The sequence below is a fragment of the Amia ocellicauda genome, chromosome 17 (genome assembly GCF_036373705.1).
Source record: "Amia ocellicauda isolate fAmiCal2 chromosome 17, fAmiCal2.hap1, whole genome shotgun sequence".
Lineage (NCBI taxonomy): Eukaryota > Metazoa > Chordata > Actinopteri > Amiiformes > Amiidae > Amia > Amia ocellicauda.
Window position 1 is genome coordinate 911,601 of NC_089866.1, and position 20,900 is coordinate 932,500.

General features: G+C 48.5%; 2 protein-coding genes across 6 annotated transcripts in view; one reads left to right on the forward strand and one right to left on the reverse strand.

Annotated features, from left to right (window-relative positions):
- Nucleotides 1–48: 48 nt before the first annotated feature.
- Nucleotides 49–12,383, reverse strand: LOC136713073 (ubinuclein-1). Of its 2 annotated transcripts, XM_066689975.1 has the most exons (17): nucleotides 11,463–12,383; nucleotides 10,019–10,135; nucleotides 9,780–9,875; nucleotides 9,247–9,390; nucleotides 8,882–8,973; nucleotides 8,164–8,608; nucleotides 7,934–8,004; nucleotides 7,482–7,611; nucleotides 7,221–7,339; nucleotides 6,934–7,062; nucleotides 6,412–6,555; nucleotides 6,153–6,203; nucleotides 5,883–5,925; nucleotides 4,446–5,675; nucleotides 3,961–4,216; nucleotides 3,494–3,583; nucleotides 49–2,992 (listed from the first exon to the last, which is right to left on the reverse strand). In XM_066689975.1, the coding sequence occupies exons 1-17, from the start codon at nucleotides 11,682–11,684 to the stop codon at nucleotides 2,940–2,942; spliced, it is 3,432 nt and encodes a 1,143-aa protein (XP_066546072.1). In that variant the 5' UTR covers nucleotides 11,685–12,383; the 3' UTR covers nucleotides 49–2,939. The 2 variants fall into 2 exon arrangements, with proteins under 2 accessions (XP_066546072.1, XP_066546073.1); XM_066689976.1 differs by lacking the exon at nucleotides 3,494–3,583 and having other exon boundaries at nucleotides 11,463–12,382.
- A 590-nt stretch (nucleotides 12,384–12,973) lies between these two features.
- The window catches only part of glyr1 (glyoxylate reductase 1 homolog (Arabidopsis)), a 9,592-nt gene continuing 1,665 nt past the window's right edge, over nucleotides 12,974–20,900 (forward strand). Inside the window, exons 1-16 of one of the 4 annotated variants that reach the window (XM_066689977.1) lie at nucleotides 12,974–13,059; nucleotides 13,798–13,834; nucleotides 14,187–14,266; nucleotides 14,385–14,523; nucleotides 15,066–15,218; nucleotides 16,020–16,097; nucleotides 16,387–16,440; nucleotides 16,850–16,900; nucleotides 17,339–17,412; nucleotides 17,555–17,654; nucleotides 18,123–18,257; nucleotides 18,433–18,534; nucleotides 19,061–19,223; nucleotides 19,350–19,529; nucleotides 19,756–19,880; nucleotides 20,438–20,900. The exon at nucleotides 20,438–20,900 is cut by the window's right edge and continues 1,665 nt beyond it. In XM_066689977.1, coding sequence (XP_066546074.1) covers nucleotides 13,022–13,059; nucleotides 13,798–13,834; nucleotides 14,187–14,266; nucleotides 14,385–14,523; nucleotides 15,066–15,218; nucleotides 16,020–16,097; nucleotides 16,387–16,440; nucleotides 16,850–16,900; nucleotides 17,339–17,412; nucleotides 17,555–17,654; nucleotides 18,123–18,257; nucleotides 18,433–18,534; nucleotides 19,061–19,223; nucleotides 19,350–19,529; nucleotides 19,756–19,880; nucleotides 20,438–20,512 — 1,584 coding nt within the window. In that variant the 5' untranslated portion in view covers nucleotides 12,974–13,021 and the 3' untranslated portion in view covers nucleotides 20,513–20,900. The remainder of the gene's footprint in view (nucleotides 13,060–13,797; nucleotides 13,835–14,186; nucleotides 14,267–14,384; nucleotides 14,524–15,065; nucleotides 15,219–16,019; nucleotides 16,098–16,386; nucleotides 16,441–16,849; nucleotides 16,901–17,338; nucleotides 17,413–17,554; nucleotides 17,655–18,122; nucleotides 18,258–18,432; nucleotides 18,535–19,060; nucleotides 19,224–19,349; nucleotides 19,530–19,755; nucleotides 19,881–20,437) is intronic. The other 3 variants (XM_066689978.1, XM_066689980.1, XM_066689981.1) reach the window with 3 other exon arrangements.

The window sequence follows — 20,900 nt, forward strand, 5'->3', positions numbered from 1 at the left end:
GTGTATTGCAGTGCATTGCAGTGCCAGACAGACAGGACACGATTGCACTGCATCAATGGATTTTACTTCATTTAATAACAGTCTGATCCCCAGCCCTGGCCAACACCAAATTTAAATCGGGGCTCATTGAAGTCGACACCAGATTCAGGTAACACTCAACCCTTACCTTAACGGAAGCCAAAGTACACCATGAACTCTGAACCTGGCCTTCGCCTGGAACAAAATGCAACCCTAAATCGCAATGCCAAATGTAACTCATTTACTGAAAACAATACAAGTCTAAAGCAGTGGTTCTCACCCCTGGTCCTGGAGAGCCCCTGTCCTCATGTTTTTGGTTCCAACAGAGGTCTCAAATGATTTCATTACTAGTAAGGTACTTAATTGAACCCTAATTTAACAAATAAATTGCCTATTCTGAGATCTTTATTTTGAAGTTGAAGATGGAACTTTAAATCTCTACACTTGTATAAGCTACACAATTTAAAAAGTCAAATTAAACAAATTTGTTCATTGAAGTAATCGAGAGCTCGTGGGAACAGAAACCAGCAGGGTGGGGGGATTCTCCCTTCACTGGTATCCCAAATTAAAGTACATCATTGCAAAATTCTCAGCTTCTGAATTTTCAATTGCATCAGGATTGGTTTCTTAAATATCCGAATCCTGTATTAATGCTGGTGTACGACAGTGATGATCAAGACACCTATAGGTTTATAATCTTCACTCTGTACTGCAAAACACGGGACCCCCCCCACCACCCCCAACCTAAATAAATAACGAGTAAGAATGCCAGTGCGACATCTGGGATAGTTTGCATTTAGGAGGAAAAAAAAAAAAAAAAAAAAAAACTTTATTAGAGTCAATTCCGTGCATCTTCTCAATTAAATACATTTTTGGAAATACAAAACATGAAACAGTTTATACAAGATTAACAAAACAGCTTTCATACCCCTGGCAACCTGTCCCTCGCCCCCCAGCTATAAACGGTACAGGTACAATGAAGCATTTTAAAAGTTAAGTGCTATTTTACATTGACAGTCTACAGCGCATCACGTCATAATCATATGTACAAATATAGCTTTAAATTTTCAAGTAAATGGCTCAAAATGATCAATAATTGATTAGGTCCTGAGCTTGTACCTCACCATTAACACTATGGTTGCTGCGGCGGCTCCACGTGAACCGCGCCGCCCTGCGATTCACAACCCCGTCCGATCTCGGCCCTTTAACGTGCGATCAGTCAGATCTGCGGCTTTAAACTTCATTCTAAATCAACGCAAACTTAACAAAAAAGTTCTAGAATGAAGATCCAAACGGGCCTGATATACTTTGTGACATATTTGGTCTCTCTTACATCCCACCAATGTTGAATACATAGAACGGAGAACTGGGTTTAGAAAACACAATTCCTCTAACGGCAGAAACCACCATTGTGCAAATGACAATAGCATATTAGCAAAAAGACTGGATGAGAAATAACCCCTCAAAAACAGCTTTTAATGAAGGTCAACGTTTTTTTTTTTTTAATGGCGATCGGTAAGTCTGTCCCTTTGGCGAAACTAAAGAATAGCTTATGGATTCATATATATTCAACAACCACAATAAATACCATATAACCAACAATTATATACTGTAAAATGCAATTTATGATCGGGTGGCAACAGCACTGAGATGGAAAGTGCTTTGTGTGGAGTTCAAAATCACCAAATCTTAATTTTAATGCAACGGTTTCTGTATACATTCTTCAATGCAAATCAAAAGCCTGACAAACAAAAATACTTAAAGTACAATAACAATTGGCAATGATTGTGGTCCCACGGCTTCTACAGAAGTTTACACAAAATAAAATCTTTAAGGACTAATTCTTATTGGTTTTTATCAAGCAGTTTTCATGAACAGACGCTACTGTAGAAGATCATCCTGCGAAACAGGCCTGAACAGAGACAAGGAAACCATGGTTTACACTGCCAGACGTTAGCAGCAGTAACTGCAGTAACCGCAGTAATCGTGTAAAATCTGGCACTAGAAAAACTGACAACTTTCCAATTTCACTGTCCTAACCTGTAGAGGCTACAGAGCAATTCTGATCCACACGGGGAATCTAATTTAGCTCGATACATTTTCGTCTACAGGACAAATACATCAAATTATATTTCTCAATAAGTGCTATTTTTTGCCAGGGGAAATATTACACATGATGAGGGAGACACTGAACAAAAAAATAAGAGCTAGTTCACAAACCACTGGATACATTTAATACACCTCAAACTGAAGGCTTTTCATTTGCTGACCAGTGGGTCGCTGTGATCCTCCGCTCCCGGCTCCCGTGGTCGAGACCAGGACTTTGGGAAGAAGCTGACCTGTCTTCAACGGGACGGACCCTGGCATCTGAACTCTGAACTTCCGAGTCTCCACCGAAATCGCCCTTCATCACGAGACACCGCGATCAAACGCGACACTTTCAGCAGAAAGCCAAACGCCGTGCAAGACATTCGATGAACTAGATCTTTGAACACGGCCTGCTGATTGAAGGCTTGAACATTCACCGGTGCGTTGAGTTTTCAGATGCGGTGCCTTCAGAAGCACAGAAACCCATATCTCACTCTTTCAATCTGGCCACCTACTAGCTAAGGATCAACTTTCTTCTCTTGCATTTCATCCGTGTCACACCAAGCAGAGAAAACAAAAAACACACCCACCCCCTTGCCAAAAAAACCCTAAACAAAAATAGAAAGCACACAAAATAAACCTCGCGGCGCGATTCTGCGCTTTGACGGCCATCCGACCCGTTTCAGTCACTTCCTTAAGAACATCCAGTCAGCTCCGTTCAGAAACTTCACAGTCAGTCTGGTGAACAAGAACACGTATTTCAATAGAAAAAGAAAGACTGAAGGGAAAATAAACAGTCGCAGTTCCTTTGCGCTGCCGTCCATTAGAGCTCATCATGGCAGTTTCCTCTGGGAGCTGGGGCTCTCTCCATGGATTTGACTGCCATCTGGAAACAATCCACAACAATCGATATTTATTATTAATGCTTAATGTTAGCCATTAATATTGTATGAATGTTTATTACTGTGGTAAGTCAGTCCTGTGTGGTTGTTCAGTTTAATTTAGAAGAGCTACATCTGGTCTATTCCAGCTTTAAAAACTAGCAAAGACAGAAGCTTTATTTTCTGGCCTAAATAGTTTTCCATTCAAGCGGTGTAAATCAATCACATTTTGGGGAGAAGAACGATGTATTAACGTGTGTATTTATTCTACTACACAAGTTCGTAGCTCTAACAGGGTTCCCTCCACATTATACCATTCAATTATTTAAAAACGAGGCCTAGCATTTTCGTACAGAAAAGAGAATGGACTGAACAGATCGAGAGCCGTCACCCAACCCGACGGAGCCCCATCAGCACCACAGACGAGACACAGAACGATGAACACAGAGCGTCGGCCCAAACAGTCGTCTAACCGCCCCGCCCGCCGAGCGCGTGTGGCAAATTACCTGGCAGGCTTTGCTGTAAATGGGAGGACAGAGAGGATTGTGGGAGCTGCGGCGGGTGGAGGGGGCTAGAATGCAAACCAGCAAATATACCTAGAGGAAGAGGAAAGAAGACAAGTGCTGACAAGTGAAGAGAAGAGCACACAGTGCCATGAGAGAGAGAGAGAGAGCGAGCGCATGCACTACTACTGCAACTGCGCTCGATGGCAAAGCGCCCGGCAGGCCTGCTGGGAGAGGGAGTGGGTTTACACCGAAACAGAGGCTGGGAAAGTAGGGGAGGAGTGGAAGGATATACACAAACACACAAAGACAATTAGTACATGAAACGAGACGCCGCAACACACAGCCACACTGGCACAACACCGCCACGAGGAAGCACTGATGTCAGACGCTCAAGAGCAGCACGAGGGCATGCAGGACGGGCGTGGGGCGCTCCCACGGTCCCCTCCCTCCGGGCAGAGGACACTTACTGTGCGCCAGGCCGTGGTGGAAGGTGCCCGGCGCTGGGCCGGTCACAATGGCGTCCTTCGTGCCCCCCATCTTGGCTCCAGAGTCGGCACCGAAGGTGATGACAGGGAAGCTGAAGGTGTGCAGGGGCACGATGCCCGGCAGGACCCCCAGCGTGCCCGGCGCCAGCTTCTGCCCCGAGGTGGTGAACGACGGCGAGAGGAGGTTTAGGGATGGGGAACTCGACAGGACAGACGCTCCCGTGGTGATCTTGGTCGGCTTATTGAGAAAACAAATCGTCAGAAAAAAATAATATTTGATAAAAGCTTCAGGGGAGGGAAGGAAAAGCTCCGTCGCTGTATTGTGTGTTTGAAGTAAATACACCTCAATACCGCAGTTCTGCACCGATAAACTACACTTAACACAGATTTACTCTAAGGATGCGAGACCCACATGCAGGCAGTTAACAGTCGATACTGAAGCACATAGAATGCCGGTCTGAACTCACTGAGGCCGCAGGCGCCGGCGCCGGCTTGAGTGAGGAGGTCAGGAGTCGGGCCACGCCCTGCATGCCCATCGTGGAGTCGCCGTTCGAGCCGCCGGGGGGCGCCACCAGGGTGAGCTTCTGAGAAGACAAGGCTTTCTTGGCGGCGGCGCCGGGGGATGGCAGACCGGAGCCCTGCCCAGGAGAGGAGGCCTTGTGAGATGCCATCATGCCACAGGAGCTGGCACCAGCCGGGGAGCCAGACGCGGCCTGGGCTGAAGAGGACACGGCCACCTTCCCCATGGTCGCCAGCGAGAACGTGCTCTTGAACTGCTGGGCCACGGCGCCGGAGGAGGGGCTGTGTTTGGACAAGTAGGCCACGGTGGCGGCCGGCGAGGAGAGGCCCTTGGGCACGGCGATGGGGGAGGCCGGGACGCTGCTGGGCAGGGTGGAGGGGAGCGAGTGGAAGGCGGGGGGCTTGGCGACCGCTTTGGACAGCTGCATACCAGCGCACTGCTGGAAGTACTTTGCCGATTTATTGAGGGTGGTGCCCGGCAGCTTGCCCACGCTGAACTGCACCGCGGAGGGGAAGCCCTTCTGCAGTGGACCGGTCTGGTGAAAGGGCTTGAGGGTCTGGGGTGGCGGGGGATTGGCGGAGGGCTGCGGCGGGCCGGAGCGCAGCACCCCGAGGGCCTTCTGCTTGGCCAGCGCGGCGTCCGGTGGGGCCTTGCTGCAGGCGGGGGTCTGCGACAGGAGGCCCTTGTAGACGGGCACGGAGAGAGGCTGCGGCGTGTCCTGTTTGCGGTCCTGGGAGAGCTGTCCCAGAGCCAGTGCCTGCTCGGCCAGGAGGTTGAGGGGCGACTGGGAGGGGGCGGCGGACGAGGAGCCGCACGGCTTGGTCTCTTCGGCGGAAGTCAGCACGGGCATGGCGTCAGTGGCATTGTGGACCGGGCCGAAGAAGTCGGGGCTGCCCCTGGCGGCGCTGTTCAGGGCGGCCAGCTCCTCAGACACGGCCTCCAGCGAGGGGGGGTTGTGGATCAGGTCCTCGTCGAGAGAGTCATCCAGGCCATAGGACTGTGGGTGGGCCGCGCCGCTGAGACCCTGCAGGGCCGCCGCTGCCATGGGCACGAACGGGGCAACGGAGGTCAGGGGGGCGCCGGCCGGGCCGTGGACCAGAACCCCGGCGCTGCCCGATTGCATGAGAGTCCCGCCCAGAGAGGTGATGATCTTTCGTTCAAGTTTCACGAAGGGTTCCTGGAGAACGAGGGAGAAACTGGAGTCAATGAAGTGGCAGATCTGACAAGGTCCAGATCAGACCCGGAGAGATCAGCGACAGAAATATAAATCCACCTGCTTGTCATGAAGTTACAGTTTAAAATCACATCTACCGGCAAAAAAGACGAACAGGACAGTGGACACATTTCAGGGTTTAACTGGAACGAACAGATGCATTTATTATACCTTCATCTTAATTCTGGGAGCAGCGATGACTTTCTTCTTTGTCCTGAAGGGGAGAGAAAATACAGTGAAAAAGTCGGCAGAAATATATATGCAAGAGAAGTCCTACTGTGACAGGGATGTAATGGGTTAATGGTTTTAGAAAAACAAAATGGTTCTGAAAGTAATTCAGGTCAGGATCCATTTCAAAAGAAACTGCGGCCTCCCAGACAGATTTCCAGGAGAGAGCGCTCTGTGCGTTAAGGCCTGGCGGACGTCTGCGGTTCTACTCACGGTACAGAGGTCAGGTGGCTGTGAACCCTTCGGCTCTCCTTGAACAGCATCCTGTCGAGAGAGGAGACGCGAGATGGAAGGAACAAGGTTTAAAAAACAAAACAAAAGGTGCAGACAGTTACTCTTCAGGACTGGGAGGATGGGATTGTTGATGCATGAGCTCCAAAAACAATTATAGGGGTCGTCGTTTTTATATGACAGGAACGTACATGACTCTGCGTCGCGGAGGATTTGGTGCACGATGTAACGCGTTGCTCACCTGGCTTGCATCCATCCCTTAGGCCACAGAGGCTTCACCTCGGCTTCGAGGAAGGCCTTGAGGTACTCCTCCGCCGTCTGCGACTTGTTCCGCTCCAGTTCGTAGCTGCCCATCTTTATTCGCACCACATTGCACAGAAAATCCCTGTTGAAGGAGAAAAATAATCTCAACACAGAGCATCTCTCTCACTCCCTCAGTGTGGCCAGTGGATCGGTTTTTTTGATCCAACTAAAAATATTTAATTCTGTTAGAAAAATGCTGCAGATTATGAACATCCAAAAAAGCAGCATTAGCACGATGTAACCCCCAGATTAGGTTCGGAGTCTAGACAATCTGAATTTTCTAAAACTAATCCCAGGGCACAATGCGGGTCTTACTCCCAGGGGTCTGCACCACGAAGCTCCCACAGACCAAAGCTGGTTCAAACCATCGGTGCTGCCAAACCACAAACACACACCACAAATACTGAACCGTTCAAATACACTATCGTTCAAAAACAAAGAAAGAAATACACCCGCAGACCTGATTTCCTCGTTCCACTGAAACTTCTTCCGGGGGCCCATGACTCGCTTCCCACTCTTCTCCTCGTCGTCCTCCTCCTCAGAACAGGCTTTTTCCTTTTGTTCTTTCTCCTTCCCCTCTTCCAGCATCCTGTCAAACAAAAGTCAGGTTTTTACAATCCAGAGGTTTAACAGTGGGGGGCTAAAAAGCATAAGGAAGACAAATGACGTGAAACTCCGCCATCCCCCACGTGTGACAGGATAACAAGAGAAGAGAGGCGTCCGAGAAACGGCCGAGCGGCAGCTTACTTGGCGAACTTGGCCTGGGTGTGCGCCTGGCAGTCGTCCTGGTACTTGGTCACCTGCCCGGGCATCGCCCTGCCGATGGCTTCCTTCAGCCTTTGAAGTGGCTCTTTGAGACGGCCGTCCTGAGACAGACAGACAAGAAGAGACACGTTTCCTATAAACACTTTAAAAAGCCAAGTATAGAACAACCGACGGAGAAGTTTAATCAATTTAACAGGGCAGGGCTGCGCACAAGATGAATGGGATCAACCGGCAGCTGCCTACCTGTTCATGCAGGTGCAGCTTCTTGGCTCTCTTGACGAGCGTGTCTTTACTGCAGGGCAGGAAGGAGGCCAGGTGTGCGTAGACGCCCGAGCGGCCCTGGCTGTTGAGCTCCCGGGTCTGCAGCTCGATGCTGAGGGGACACACAAGGACAACAACAACGTCAGTCATCCTGGAGAGCAGCGAGAAATGCACAAACCCGCCCATAGACACAGCTCGAGCAGGACAGGGGTCCCTCCCGCCACGGCCTCTTGCATACGAGGACACGAAGCACGGATCCACCTCACAACGAAGCCGATACGTTTTCCATAACACGAGCCAAACACCGGAATAAAGTAACTGCAGTTTCCGATGACCAAACCATCACTACGAGCACTAGATCAACAAGATCGGTTCCTGTGCTGGTGAGCGTTGGGATTTAATTGGACAACGGCTCAGAGATCAGCAATACTCACTCAAGCAACATATTGTTGATGTCTTGGGTGAAGAACTTCTGCTTCCCCTCGCCCTCTGATGCCCTGGCAGCCTAGCGCGTGAAGACAGGAGCGTTAGTCCATCGCTTCAGGAGTCAACAGGGACGCTGGGGTTAGTAATTCAACGCACACCGGATCACCATTCTAGAGGTGACCCACCCGACCACGGGAGTGACATGGGAGAAAAGAGCGAGGCCCCAGGCCCGTCCTACCTGTGTCAGCTCCTTGATCCTCCTCTCCAGGGGGGCAGGCAGGCCTTCAGGCAGGGTAGGGGTCTGCTTCTGGACCTGCCCCCCCCCGGCCCCCAGAGGGTCACTGTTCTCGTCCAGGCCCAGGGGGCTGGTGACGGGGGAGTCGTACAGCAGCTTGTCCAGGTCGATGTCGCCGATGTCGATGGCCGCCTGGAACAGGTCGCTCTCGTTGGCCGAGCCGATGAGCGACAGCAGGGGGTCCGAGGCGTTCAGGCCGCCGTCGGACTCCCGGACGGATGGCACCGTCACCACCGACACCGGCTGGCTGTTGGGCACCGGCTTGGGCTCCTCCTTCTCCTGGGATTCCTTCTCCCTCTGGAACTTCTTCAGCATCTCTTGGACTGTCAGGACGCTGCTGTGTTTCTTTTTCTTCTTTTTCTCCTCGTTGGCGTTGAGTGGCATAATACTGCCGCCGGAGAAGAAGGTGGGGGGGGGGGGGGAAATGGCATTATTTGATCTGCACACACACATTGAAACCCACTGCTTTGGTAAACCCGTCTGCAGCCCCGATGGTCTTCAGTGACGGGAGAGATCGAACGTACAGAGCGGCAAACAAATAGGGTCAACGTGAGCTGAACCGCACCATTTCAGGAACAAAAACAGAACAGCATCATCATAATATTAATACAAATAAAAAAAGAAAGGGTAGTGGCTGAACTAAAAGAACGGGAGATCTCACCCCGCCTTCGAAACCTTGGATTTTTTATGCTGACCCTCTTCTTTCTTCTTCTTTTTAATGAGCTTTTCACTTCCGTCCTTTAACTTTCGCTTCTGTGAAGGGGATGGGACACAGAGATGCAAACAACGTTTACAAATGGTGTACAAATCTAAATTAAAACTGAAACTGGTTGCATACCAAAGAGGTCCATCTGAGAACCCTGTGCACCACAGACACAGTGAAGTTCTCCGCTTTACTTTCGTACACATTTCAGAACAGGCAATACACACCGCTCTCTGGCGCTGAAGCAGCTGGGTTCATCTTGGACAAACAGGTAAACCCGGGAAGCACCGTGCCCCCATAAAGCAGCACTCGGCTCCACTTACCTTGGGGGTTTTAATCTTCTTCTTCTCTTGACCGAAGTCATCGTCCGGCTCCGACTCCGAGGCCTGTCTGAACTGCAGCGTCCCTGAATTGATGTAAAAGCCTCCGTACTTGGTGGTGAGCGAAGCCGGCACCAGCTCGTCATACTGCAGGGACACAGGAAAAGATGGGTTACCGTAAGGGGCACAGGGTTCGAGAGGACACCTGTGAATGTTTAATAAAGTTTAATTTGGTGTATAAATACTATAGACTACACATAATATATATAGACTGAAACCTTAATAGTACAATAGGCCTTTGCCATCATCAATAATCGAATACTAAGGATGCCTTCAGGTAAACAGTAAATAGTATTAACCCATATAGATCTACAACACTTTAAAATAGTTGTGAAAAATACTCAAGTGAAGTTCTAAGGGTTCAAAGTCGCTTTCGGTATTAAGGTTATTTTGTGGCCCTGCTCAGTTAGTTCATTCAATCCCAAACACCACATTTTGATAAATAGTTTAAATGAATGAAAACTAAAAGCACTTACAGCCTCCGAGTTGTCAATAAAGGGGTCCGTCTCATCATATCCGTATCCCATATCAATCAAATCCTGCATACGGTCCTTCTTACGCTTCTTTGCGCCCTAATGTTAAAAAAAAAACAAGGTCAAAATAAATTAAAAATGTTTTGAAGGACTGGATAGGAAAAAAAACATCCTAATATCCAGATTATCCCTCACATCATTGTCCCATAAATCAGTGAGGATGAGGAAAAGACCAGACTTACGTATTTTTCCTCAAACTTCTTGGCAAGAGCTTCCACCTCCTGTCTTGTCTTCTCCTTCTTTTCCTCCTCCTGCTGCTGCTCCTCCAGAGATTTAGCTGGTTGTTTAACAGCATTGTTCTGGAAACACGTATAAACATTCGTAGTCATTTGAACAGAAACTCCATCAGGCAGGAAATTAAACTCAAAACATTGTGAAAATGCACACGTCTTGGCTGTGAAAAAGGTTACATTTGACTAATATGTCAATATTAAAAGTAAATACTAAGTACTATGCTTATTAAACAGTTTGTACACTGCTTGTTTAAAGGGGGGAATGGTTAGGAATATGATCAATATTTACTTACTTATAATGGATAAAAACAAAAACAAAGTGCCATTGAACACAGTGCTGGACTGTTTAGAGCACTCTGCTCTACAGTCGATAACCAATCAGCAGTGAATAACATGTTTATTCAGAAGAACAATAATAATAAAACAACCACAAACTGTCCTAATGCCTCATATAGACTTATTACAGCACGATATAGTACATTATAATGGATTACTGTACAATACAATATACAGTAGTATGTTACAGTACAGTTAATTACTTTATAATTCAGCGGGATTGCAATCCAGTGTAAAAATAGTGAAGCGCTCTGTGGCTGCCCAGTGTGAAGGGCGCTATAAACGATACAAATTAATTGATTGATTGATTGATTGATTCAAGTATAGACAGTTGTATGGGGAGATTGCTACTTGGGTGTTGTGCTGTGGTATAAACACAGTAACACCGCTACACATGTTGACTCTATGGCTAGACTGTTTGACCACAGGGTTACTGCGCTCCCCAATAACACCGTTTGCTCGGGTATGACTTCTTGCTTTCATGTGGCATTTTGTGCTCCTGTAAAACTTGGATGCCAAGGACACGTCTTGCTGTTGTATGACACTTTGTGATCTGGTGTTTGATGTTTTGCTACTGTAAGACAGGTTTTGATCCCGTATGACACTTTGTAACTGTAAGACACGCCCATGGCACGCTGTGACAGCTGTGACACTTTGTTGTCGCGTATGACACTTCTTCTGTTCCCTCTTGACACTTTGTGGCTGCTTTGTTCTTACATATACTAATTCATATATAATCATGAATATTAACATACCTATAGACACACCTAAATCGTATTAAAGATGCATATTACTTCTAAAATAAAATCATACCACTACTTACTTGGATTACAAGATATGAACCTGCTTACTTCCATGAAAACCAAACACATCCAATACAAAAGCATGCACAAACAAATGTCACATGCAAAGTAACTTCAGATACTTTCAATTCTAGTTTGCAAAGTACAACTAATTGAGCCGATTGTTCTGTGCATAAAAATACAGGACACCCATTACACTCGATACATTTGTTGAAAATAAATAATATGCACAGCAATCAATAGCCCCTGGTTACCTTCCTCCTCACTAACTCGGGGTAGTAGAACTCGGGGCAGCGCCGCTGGTCCGGCTCGAACAGCGCCAGCACCAGCCGGGCGGTGCTCTCGGCCCTGGGCTCGCTGTCCCCGGGGCTGGCGGCCGCGGGGGTCTCCTCTCGGGGCGGAATCTTGAGGACAGTTGACGGAAGTGGGACATTGCTGGGCAGGGTGGTGAGCTGCACCCTCCTGGGCTCGGCCATGGGTCGCTCCCGGCTGTGCACCGCAGTCACTCCCGCAGCACGTGTTGGGTCCCGCGTCTCTCCTCGCGCTGCTTTACATGCCGGGGATCATTGTGACGTGATCACCTCCGCGGTCCAAACCGGTTATCGATTAGCGCCCGGGAACGCACATGTCCTGCCCCGCACCGCACCGCACCGCCCCGCCCGTGTCCTGTCGCTACACTAGTACCAGCTCCGAGTCCTGCCTGAGCAATCATCTATCAATGGCACACGACATGTTTGACCTATTTTTCTTCATACCCCAGCCATGATCGTTTAGGACAGTGAAATCATGCACATGACGCGCACACCGGGCAGATCTAACTACCCGGCCGCGCACAAAGGCATCAGCACCCCTTCAGAGGAAGAAAGGCCCAATGTCGTGGATGCTTCGCCGTGCAAAACAACAGAAAAATGGGAAAAGCAAGAGCAACGTTTGGAGTACTTTGCACGTCACACAATATCAGCGCTCATCACAAGCCGAGCTCGCTACTTTTTACACTACGGCCTGTCATTAAAACGTCACTTATTTCAAACCACACACATAATACACAACATGAGCAAAGTCGCTAATTTGTACCCCCCCCAATATCAAGTCTATTTTAACCCCCTCGGTTTCTCTCTTGTTTATCTCTGGACTTTATATAGGACCTCGCCGAGCGCCGGCCGCTACGTCATCAACGTGCGCCGCAGCGTCGCAGGGTCAGCGCCACACAAACGGGACTGTTGCTGTATTGAGTGCCATATGCCACAACCATATAAGTGTGTTTTTCCAGATGTGTTAAATCCCCTCTCTGTGGTGTGTCTGGTTACATAAGTGTCAGCCCCTTCAGCGTGACTACAGTGTTATGCAACGTTGAAAAGTCAAAATGGAAATCCCACTTCGCTTACTTGCGGTTTTGACAACTGCGGGAAACCATTTCGAGAAATGAACAGCTTCCCAACCCGTAGCTAAGCGCTGGCTGTGGGCTGTAACTACAATGTAGGGGGCAGGGTGTGGCTTAATACACAACCATGTGAAACACACACAACCAGAGCGGGTTACACCCATAACCAGTGCAATCTGATTGAACCATGATGCACAGCGGAGGGGGAGACGTGCACACACATTGCACGTTTGATTTATTTCACTATTTGTCGTCCTTTCGCAAAACCACCCCTTGCTCTCATTTTGCAAACACAACACCGCTGCCCATCCTCAGACGGCAGCGACTCCGCACCAAAATGGCACTGCGTGACGCCCCGGGCAAGTCATGTGACCTGAGTGGGTGTGTTCTCCTTCCCGGCATGCACTGCGACGCTTCAACAACATTTCTAAGATGGCGACTGTACATCTACGGATCGGGGATTTGGTTTGGTGAGATTTTTTTTTTTTTTTTTAATGATTTCTATTTTTTATTTTTTTACCCGATTTTGTATATTTGCTTGAGCCAAGTTAAATAACTCAAAACGGCGCTGTAGCTGCTGTAGCGAGCGATGTTCACTGTTTACTGAAGGCAGCCCATGCTTTTAGCAAAGGGACTTAACTGGTGCTGCGAGGGTCTGAAATGGGGGAAATATCAATATATCTGCCACACCTTCCAGCCAAACTGTTGATAAATACGATTTCCGCAATATTTCCAGCGTCCCTGGCGTCATCCAGTAAAAGTATCCACTGTTTGGTGCAGTAGTTGAGCCAGATGTTATCGCTTCCTCGTTGTAAACCCTGATGTCACACTATTGCTTGTGCAAAAACACGGGCAACTTCTGTTCTGTTGATTTGCTAAAAAAAAAAAAAAAAACTATAGCCAAACGCATTTTTCAGTCACCTCTAAAGAAGGCTGGCAGGAGCATCTATTGCATGGGACTGATGCAAAGATGTCTGTTTTCCCACGGCGTGCATCCACAGGGCTGACAGGCCACGTCGGAGGAATTGCTTTGTTTACATGCAATAAAACATCCACTTCGTTTGCACAGGGACTCTGGAGCACTCCGTGGCTGTGGACACTCTCAATTGCTTCTCATATCTGGCTCTAAGACCACATTTGGACGTCTGGGTATTTATAATAACGGTGACACACTTCTGTTTCATGTTTTATGTTTTTTACTCTTTCAGGGGGAAGTTGGGACGATATCCACCTTGGCCAGGGAAGGTAAGTGATTCAATTCGGGTGGTCTTTGAAGGCCTCTGTCTGTACACTGTCAATGTAAAGGCTAGTGAGGAGGGTGTTCATTTTGGGAAGATGCCACAGGCCCGGCTGAAATAGTTTCTCTTACAAACCGGTCATTTTGGCTCTCCTGGCAGAGCTCACAGCATGCAAACCAAAATAGTAATTTCACTACAAAAACATCTTTCTTTAACTAGATTTAGACTCTTTATTCTTCTGAAACTGTGAACACTCCAGCATTGTTCTCCGGCAGTGTTTGTCCCCTTCATGGGCTCAAAATCAGTCTTCCTGTTGATATCTCGGAGTCACAAGGTAGTTTTGTTGCTTTTATTTTTAGATCGTAAGTCCTCCGAAGGATCTGAAGAAGCCAAGAGGCAAAAAATGCTTCTTTGTGAAGTTCTTTGGCACTGAAGATCAGTGAGTACATCAGAAGTTGAGATGTGTTTGAAGACACTGGCCCATGGTGACACTGTCTCTGTCTCGGTCTCTCTGTCTGTCTGTGGTGTTGACACTGTGTTGTGGGTTTCTTTTCCAGCGCTTGGATAAAGGTGGAGCAGCTGAAACCATACCATCCCCACAAGGAGGAGATGATAAAGATCAACAAGGGCAAGCGCTTCCAGCAGGCCGTGGATGCGGTGGAGGAGTTTCTGAAGAAAGCCAAGGGCAAGGAACAGGTGGCTGTTGCTCTTATTTGCTATTTAAACCACACATGACTTAACCTCACCCTTTTAATCTGACGACCAAAGACAAAGACCAAACATGGCAGAGAAAGGCATATTCGATTTAAGTGACGCTGTACTAGGTAACTTAATACTAGCATTACATGTTTACAGTTCAGTCTGGATTAAAGACATTGAACAGGAAGGCTGTGTTATTGTGTTTCTACACTTTTGCACAGATGTGTCGTTCTGTAAGTGTGATGTCACTCAGCTCCACCTGCACAAAGACACTTCTTTACACAATGTTTTAACTTCATATTACCTCAATCAGACTGGAGCAGACTCTTTCAAGAGGTGCAGCTCGCTGTGTGTAACTAACAAACCACATTATTATTTGTATTTGTTTGTTATGAATGATGCATATTCATATCTGCAGCATCTCCACATGTAAAGGATGTTGTAAGTACAGTTGTGCAATTTGGATTTGGTTTGTTATTTATTTTTTTACTAAACAAATTACTCTTATTTCTTCCAACTCGTTTTTCCGCTCTGTAAAGGCGCACAACTCCAGCAGCTCGGAGGACAAAAGCAAACTGACGGCGGCCGATGCGAAGGGCAGGAAGAGCGCCGCCAAGACAGTGAAGTCTCTGATGGAGGACGAGGAGGATCTGGGGTCTCGCAAACGGGGCCGCCCCCCGAAAGACGAAAAGGTGAGACGGAGCGATAGAGAGAGAGAGAGGTTTAGTATGTTATCTTTCAAAACAAATTAAAATGTATTTGTCAGCAAAATGGAACTTTGTGCGAATGAAAATACATGGCTTAAGCGTTCACAGCATCGCCGACACCAAAGACAGTATTATTTTACTGCTGAAGAGCGAGAGAGAGAGTCGGGCCAGGAAGAAGTCACTGTGTTGATCAGGAGTCTTTATTCACACCAGCGTGGGAGAGGACCGGCCCGGGCGGTCTGTCCACACAGCGCATCACAAGCCGTTTTGTAGAAGTGAAAGATGCATAAGAACATAAGTGTCCAGTCGAGAGGAGCCCATCGTGCTCATTTGGTGTCCATTAATAACTCGGTGATCAAGGATCCTATCCAGTCTGTTTTTGAATGTTCCCAAATTGTCTCTTCAGCCACATCGCTGGGGAGTTTGTTCAGATTGTGACGCCTCTCTGTGTGAAGAAGTGTCTCCTCAGATTCACCAGGTGGGAGGCGACATAAACTCAGTCTTATCCCAATGAAGTGATAAACCAGCATCTGCAGATACACACACTCCGTATTCGCATCTTTGACTATCTCATGCAGCCGAGTTTGTTCTTGTCGCTTTTCCGTAGTTAGCCATTGTGCTTAATTGACCGCCTCCCTCAGAAGCACCCTCTCATTCTGTCTAAAACGCACAACCTCCTGGATAGCTTTTCAGCTCTACTCTCATGAGGAGCAGCATGTGAGAGGAGAGTGGCGAGGTCCCGCTCTGAGCTCGGTGCTCAACCCCATCTTTTTATTCTCTCCTCAGGACTTGACGGACCCAGAGTCGTCCTCCGTGCAGCGACTCGTGGCCGGAACCGTGTCGGGATTCAAATGGGAGACTAACGTAGGTTTCTCTGCCCTCGATGTAAAACCCTCGTCCTGTGCTAACTGACCCCACACCCGCTATCCGTTTCTCCCCCTGTCTAAACAAAACAAATCCATTCAGACGCACAGCTGGAGCACAGAGACGCGGTAAGTATCGGTAGTGCACTCACGCTGTGGGGCGAGATGCTGCTTCCTAAGAAATGCTGAGCATGTGTCAGTGCTGCTTAACCGCCCGTCGCCTCGTTGTGTAAACCTGAGACCGCTGCTCTTTAGAGGAAAGTTTCCGATTGAACTCTTTTCCGTTGTAGCAAGTTCAGGAAGACCCTCACTTCCACCACTTTCTGCTCAGCCAATCTGAGAAGGTAAGATGAAGCTGGTGCTGCTGGGAAGTGGAGGCGGACCTGTGCTGAGGGCTCTGGGAAAAGGAGAGAGAGATTGAGATATTTCTGCCCTGTAATCAGCTGCTGTCTTTTCTGATCATTTGTTTTCTATATTTGTATTCTTTATAATGCGGTTTCCTTTCCATGGCACCAATAACTCTTCAGTGGGGAGGGAGTGATGTGGGAAGACCTATTTTAAATGTAAAATAAATATTTAACCTTTAATTTCCTAAATAAAGTGAGTGTTTATCTCTGTAAAGCAGTGTGGGAACCTTGTGGGTTTTGTTGGTGTGGAAATGTTTGCACATTATTCTGAGTGTCTTTGCTCTCTAAGTCCTTCTGCTTTAGGGGTCTCTCTGCTAATGGGGATTTTTGTAAATTCACTCTATAGCCAGCATCCTCGTTAGAACCCATCAGCAAGAGACTGAAGATCATAGAAGAGGTGAGGTCCCGTCTTATGCTTGTATATTTGTGCAAGTCACGTATGATAAGGTGTCAGAGCTATTGTTTTATACGCGAATAGCTTCAGATTTGATTTGTCATCTCTTAAGAAGACCATAAGACAGTGTCCAATCGAGAGGAGCCCATTCGCCCCATCGTGCTCGTTTGGTGTCCATTAATAACTAAGTGATCAAGGATCCTATCCAGTCTGTTTTTGAATGTTCCCAAATTGTCTCTTCAGCCACATCGCTGGGGAGTTTGTTCAGATTGTGACGCCTCTCTGTGTGAAGAAGTGTCTCCTGTTTTCTGTCTTGAATTCCTTGAAGCCCAGTTTCCATGAGTTTTTCTCACCCTTTTGCACTGGACCTGATCGTTGTTGTGAAATATTGTAGTGAAGAAGTGAACCACAACTTAATCTTTTCTTCTCCCGTTGAAACAGGACGCCGGATCGACGTCGATCCAAGCGGCCGACAGCACGGCGGTCAACGGCAGCATCACCCCCACAGACAAAAGGTATCCGTTAATAAATGATCGGCATGAATACATTCTAATGCCTCGTGAGGTTTAACGCCGTGTCCTGTTTGCGAGTAACTCTGTGTCTCGCGTAACTGTTCGCACCGCGGATGTCATCTTTCTGCTTCTCAATCTCTCCTAGGATAGGGTTTCTGGGTCTGGGTCTGATGGGAAGTGGCATCGTTTCAAACCTGCTGAAGATGGGTCACATCGTCACTGTGTGGAACCGCACCGCAGAAAAGGTGAGCCGCCTGGAGACCCGCTTCCGCGTTCGCACGTCCAGAAGTGTGTGAAGTGTGACGTGTGTGTATCAAGTGCTGTCGGGGGAGAGAAAAAAGTGACAGAGCTGCGCTTGTGCCCCTTGCTAAAGGCAGAAAGACGGTAAACGGCCCCTGCCCCGGTGGATTAAATCTTTCCATATGAGGATTAAAACATGACTTTCAGACACAAAACCTGACGCAAAAAGCCTCAATTTTGCTACATTATAACTATTTTTGGAACAGTTTTCACAGCTGAAATGTGTCACTTTTGTAGCAGCTTATATAAGTCAGAAGATAAAGCACGATACGGCAATTCAAGGATCGCTCTGCTAGAGAGAGTGATATAAACCGCACCTTCACTCCTCTGGCCCTCCCCCCCCTTGTGTTTGTTACGCCGTAGTGAGATGGGTGATGTGTGAAAGTCTGATCTCCAGACCCCTTGTCTCGCAGTGCGACCTGTTCATCCAGGAGGGGGCCCGTCTGGGTCGGACTCCGGCCGAGGTCGTGTCCATGTGTGACGTCACCTTCTCCTGCGTCTCGGACCCCAAGGCCGCGAAGGACGTGAGTGTGAAAGAGTTCAGAGAAGTGCGTCTATTTGGAATAAGAGGGGCAACCCACTGACATTACCCTAGCGTTCAAGAGCATGCCTAGTTTACTGTGTTGAGTAGCGTTGTTTTTGTAGAAAGGGTTCATCGTAGAGAGGGATTGTGCATGTTTTGATGTCGAGAGTCCATTTCCAGCCCTGTTGTTTGCTCTGCAGTTGGTTCTGGGCCCCAGTGGAGTTCTGCAGGGAATCCGACCCGGGAAATGCTACGTCGAAATGTCCACTGTGGACCCAGAGACGGTCACAGAGCTGTCGCAGGTGAGCACTTTGCGAGGAACAGGTTCTGGTGTAGTTTTGAATGAGAGGTGGAACAGAAACCACTATATCGAAGATCATGTGGCTCGAGGGTGAAGCTTTACCTCTAAAGGCACCTTCTGGGGACAGTAATGCTTTTATTGCATTCATTGTAAATATTGTCTGTGTAAAGAGTGAGGAAGACCAGGTGAGGAAGTACAGTTGGAAAAAGATCAGCAGAGAGTGAGATGAAGGAACTGGAGAGAGTGACTCAAAACTGAGGAAACGTGTGGATGACCTGTGCTTTATTGTTCGAGGGTTTGTCTTTGTAGCTCTCTATATCTCTATATAATACGAAGGACAGTGCTAGACTTCAGAACTGGGTCTCGGAAACTAATAAGAATTAAGCAAAGTAGTTGTGAATGTAAATGACAATCTAATTTGGTTTGCGATGGGTGGGGGAAACCCGAACAAACCCAATCAAAGCCCTGTGCGGTGAGACGGGGTTGTGCTCTGGGTTGATCTGATTGCTTGTGGGCGCTGTGTGCAGGTAATCACGTCGCGGGGGGGGCGCTTCCTGGAGGCCCCCGTGTCCGGCAGCCAGCAGCTGTCCAATGACGGCATGCTGGTGATCCTGTCGGCAGGGGACCGGACCCTCTACGAGGACTGCAGCAGCTGCTTCCAGGCCATGGGCAAGACCTCCTTCTTCCTAGGTATCCGTCCCGCCGCCACCCGTTGCCTTGTTACCTTTTTTTAATCGGTTTATACAGGATACCAAACCTATACAATCCGTCTTGTCGTCGGGGCTGGGCTTCACGTGTGTTGTGTTGTGTGTGCAGGAGAGGTGGGGAACGCAGCCAAGATGATGCTCATCCTCAACATGGTCCAGGGCAGCTTCATGGCGACCATTGCCGAGGGGCTGACGCTGGCACAGGTCACCGGCCAATCGCAGCAGACCTTCTTAGACATCCTCTGTCAGGGCCAGATGGCAAGCACTTTCCTGGACCAGAAATGCCAAAGTGAGTATCTCAGAGTCCAGGGTTTTACTGCACCCGGTCTGTGTTCATGTCCTCTGCCTGCTCTGCCCCCCCCCCACCCCCGATGACTGGACTGCTCATGTGGTCACTGTAGTCATGGGGACTCCGTTGTGATGCCACGCGTTGTGTATAAAGACTTGACACGTTTGTGTGTCTCTCCACAACAGTGCCTTTTTAATGTGATTTTAACTTCTCTTTTTCCTGCCAGATGTTTTGCAGGGAAACTTCAAGCCTGATTACTATTTGAAACACATTCAGAAGGACCTCAGGTTAGCCATCGCAATGGGTGACTCTGTCAATCATCCCACGCCAATGGCAGCAGCGGCCAACGAGGTAGGAGAGATCCCACACCTATGACCCGTGTCTGCCCGTGCCTGTGTGCCTGTGAGACCCATGTCTGCCTGTGTGCCTGTGAGACCAGTGTCTGACTGTTCACACTCAGTGTGACCTGCATGCAAACGCAACATTAACTCATCAGTCAAAGTTTTGTCTCGTAGATTTACAAAACATATCGATGATAAGAGAGAACCTATTAAGGTTGATACAGAGTTGCTGATGTAATACCAGTGACTCATACATGTTGAGGATTTGTGAGATATTGATGTCCGGCTTTTTACTTAATGTTGCCGAGGCATTGTTAAAACGCCAGCCTCCCGCGCTGATGCAGGTCTGTGGTTTTAATATGAATGCTGGCTCTTCAGTGAAGCTTTGCTTATAAAGCCATGAACTGGGAAAACCATGCGTAATTATGAGGGGAAACTCTGCAGAAGCCCGAAATGAGAAGTTTTCTTATGGAAACCCATTTGCTTGCGGTCCTGGGCTCTGGCCCGGCAGTCGGGTGGTGGGACTGAACACCGCTCATGAGGTCTCTGTGCTTCCTCTCGCCGCAGGTCTACAAGAGAGCGAAGGCCCTGGACCAGTCGGACAACGACATGTCGGCCGTGTACAGAGCCTACATCCACTAGAGCCGCGGACACCGGCGACGCGCTGGACCATCCTCTCGACTTTTTCTTTTCTCCATTTACTCTTCTAAACGAATTCGCCCCGATTCTGCCAGCCCGGCGATCGTGATACCCCGCCCCCCCACCTCTCCCAGGTCCGAGGGACACAGCGGTTCAGTGTTGACGCCTGACTTTTGCACTGACCGTGCCACCGACGCCCCGAGCGAGTGCGTCCACCCCCCCGCCGCGCTCTGTCTGCCCGTCCGCGCCGCCGCGGGGGGGAAGTAATGCAGTGTGTGAGGCTGGAGTCGGCGCCGGTGCAGAAGGTCCACCCACGATGCCCTGTGGTTTAATATGATCGGGTTTAGGATTCAGAGATTCGGTTCCGATGCATACATGTTTCCTAAAAGAT

Coding starts and splice junctions, on each gene's coding strand:
- LOC136713073 (XM_066689975.1), bottom strand. CDS start 11,684: ATGGCCGAGCCCAGGAGGGTGCAGCTCACCACCCTGCCCAGCAATGTC. Junction 8,005..8,163: donor GGATCAAGGAGCTGACACAG/GTAGGACGGGCC, acceptor TTCACGCGCTAG/GCTGCCAGGGCATCAGAGGG. Junction 6,204..6,411: donor AAGGGATGGATGCAAGCCAG/GTGAGCAACGCG, acceptor CTCTCTCGACAG/GATGCTGTTCAAGGAGAGCC.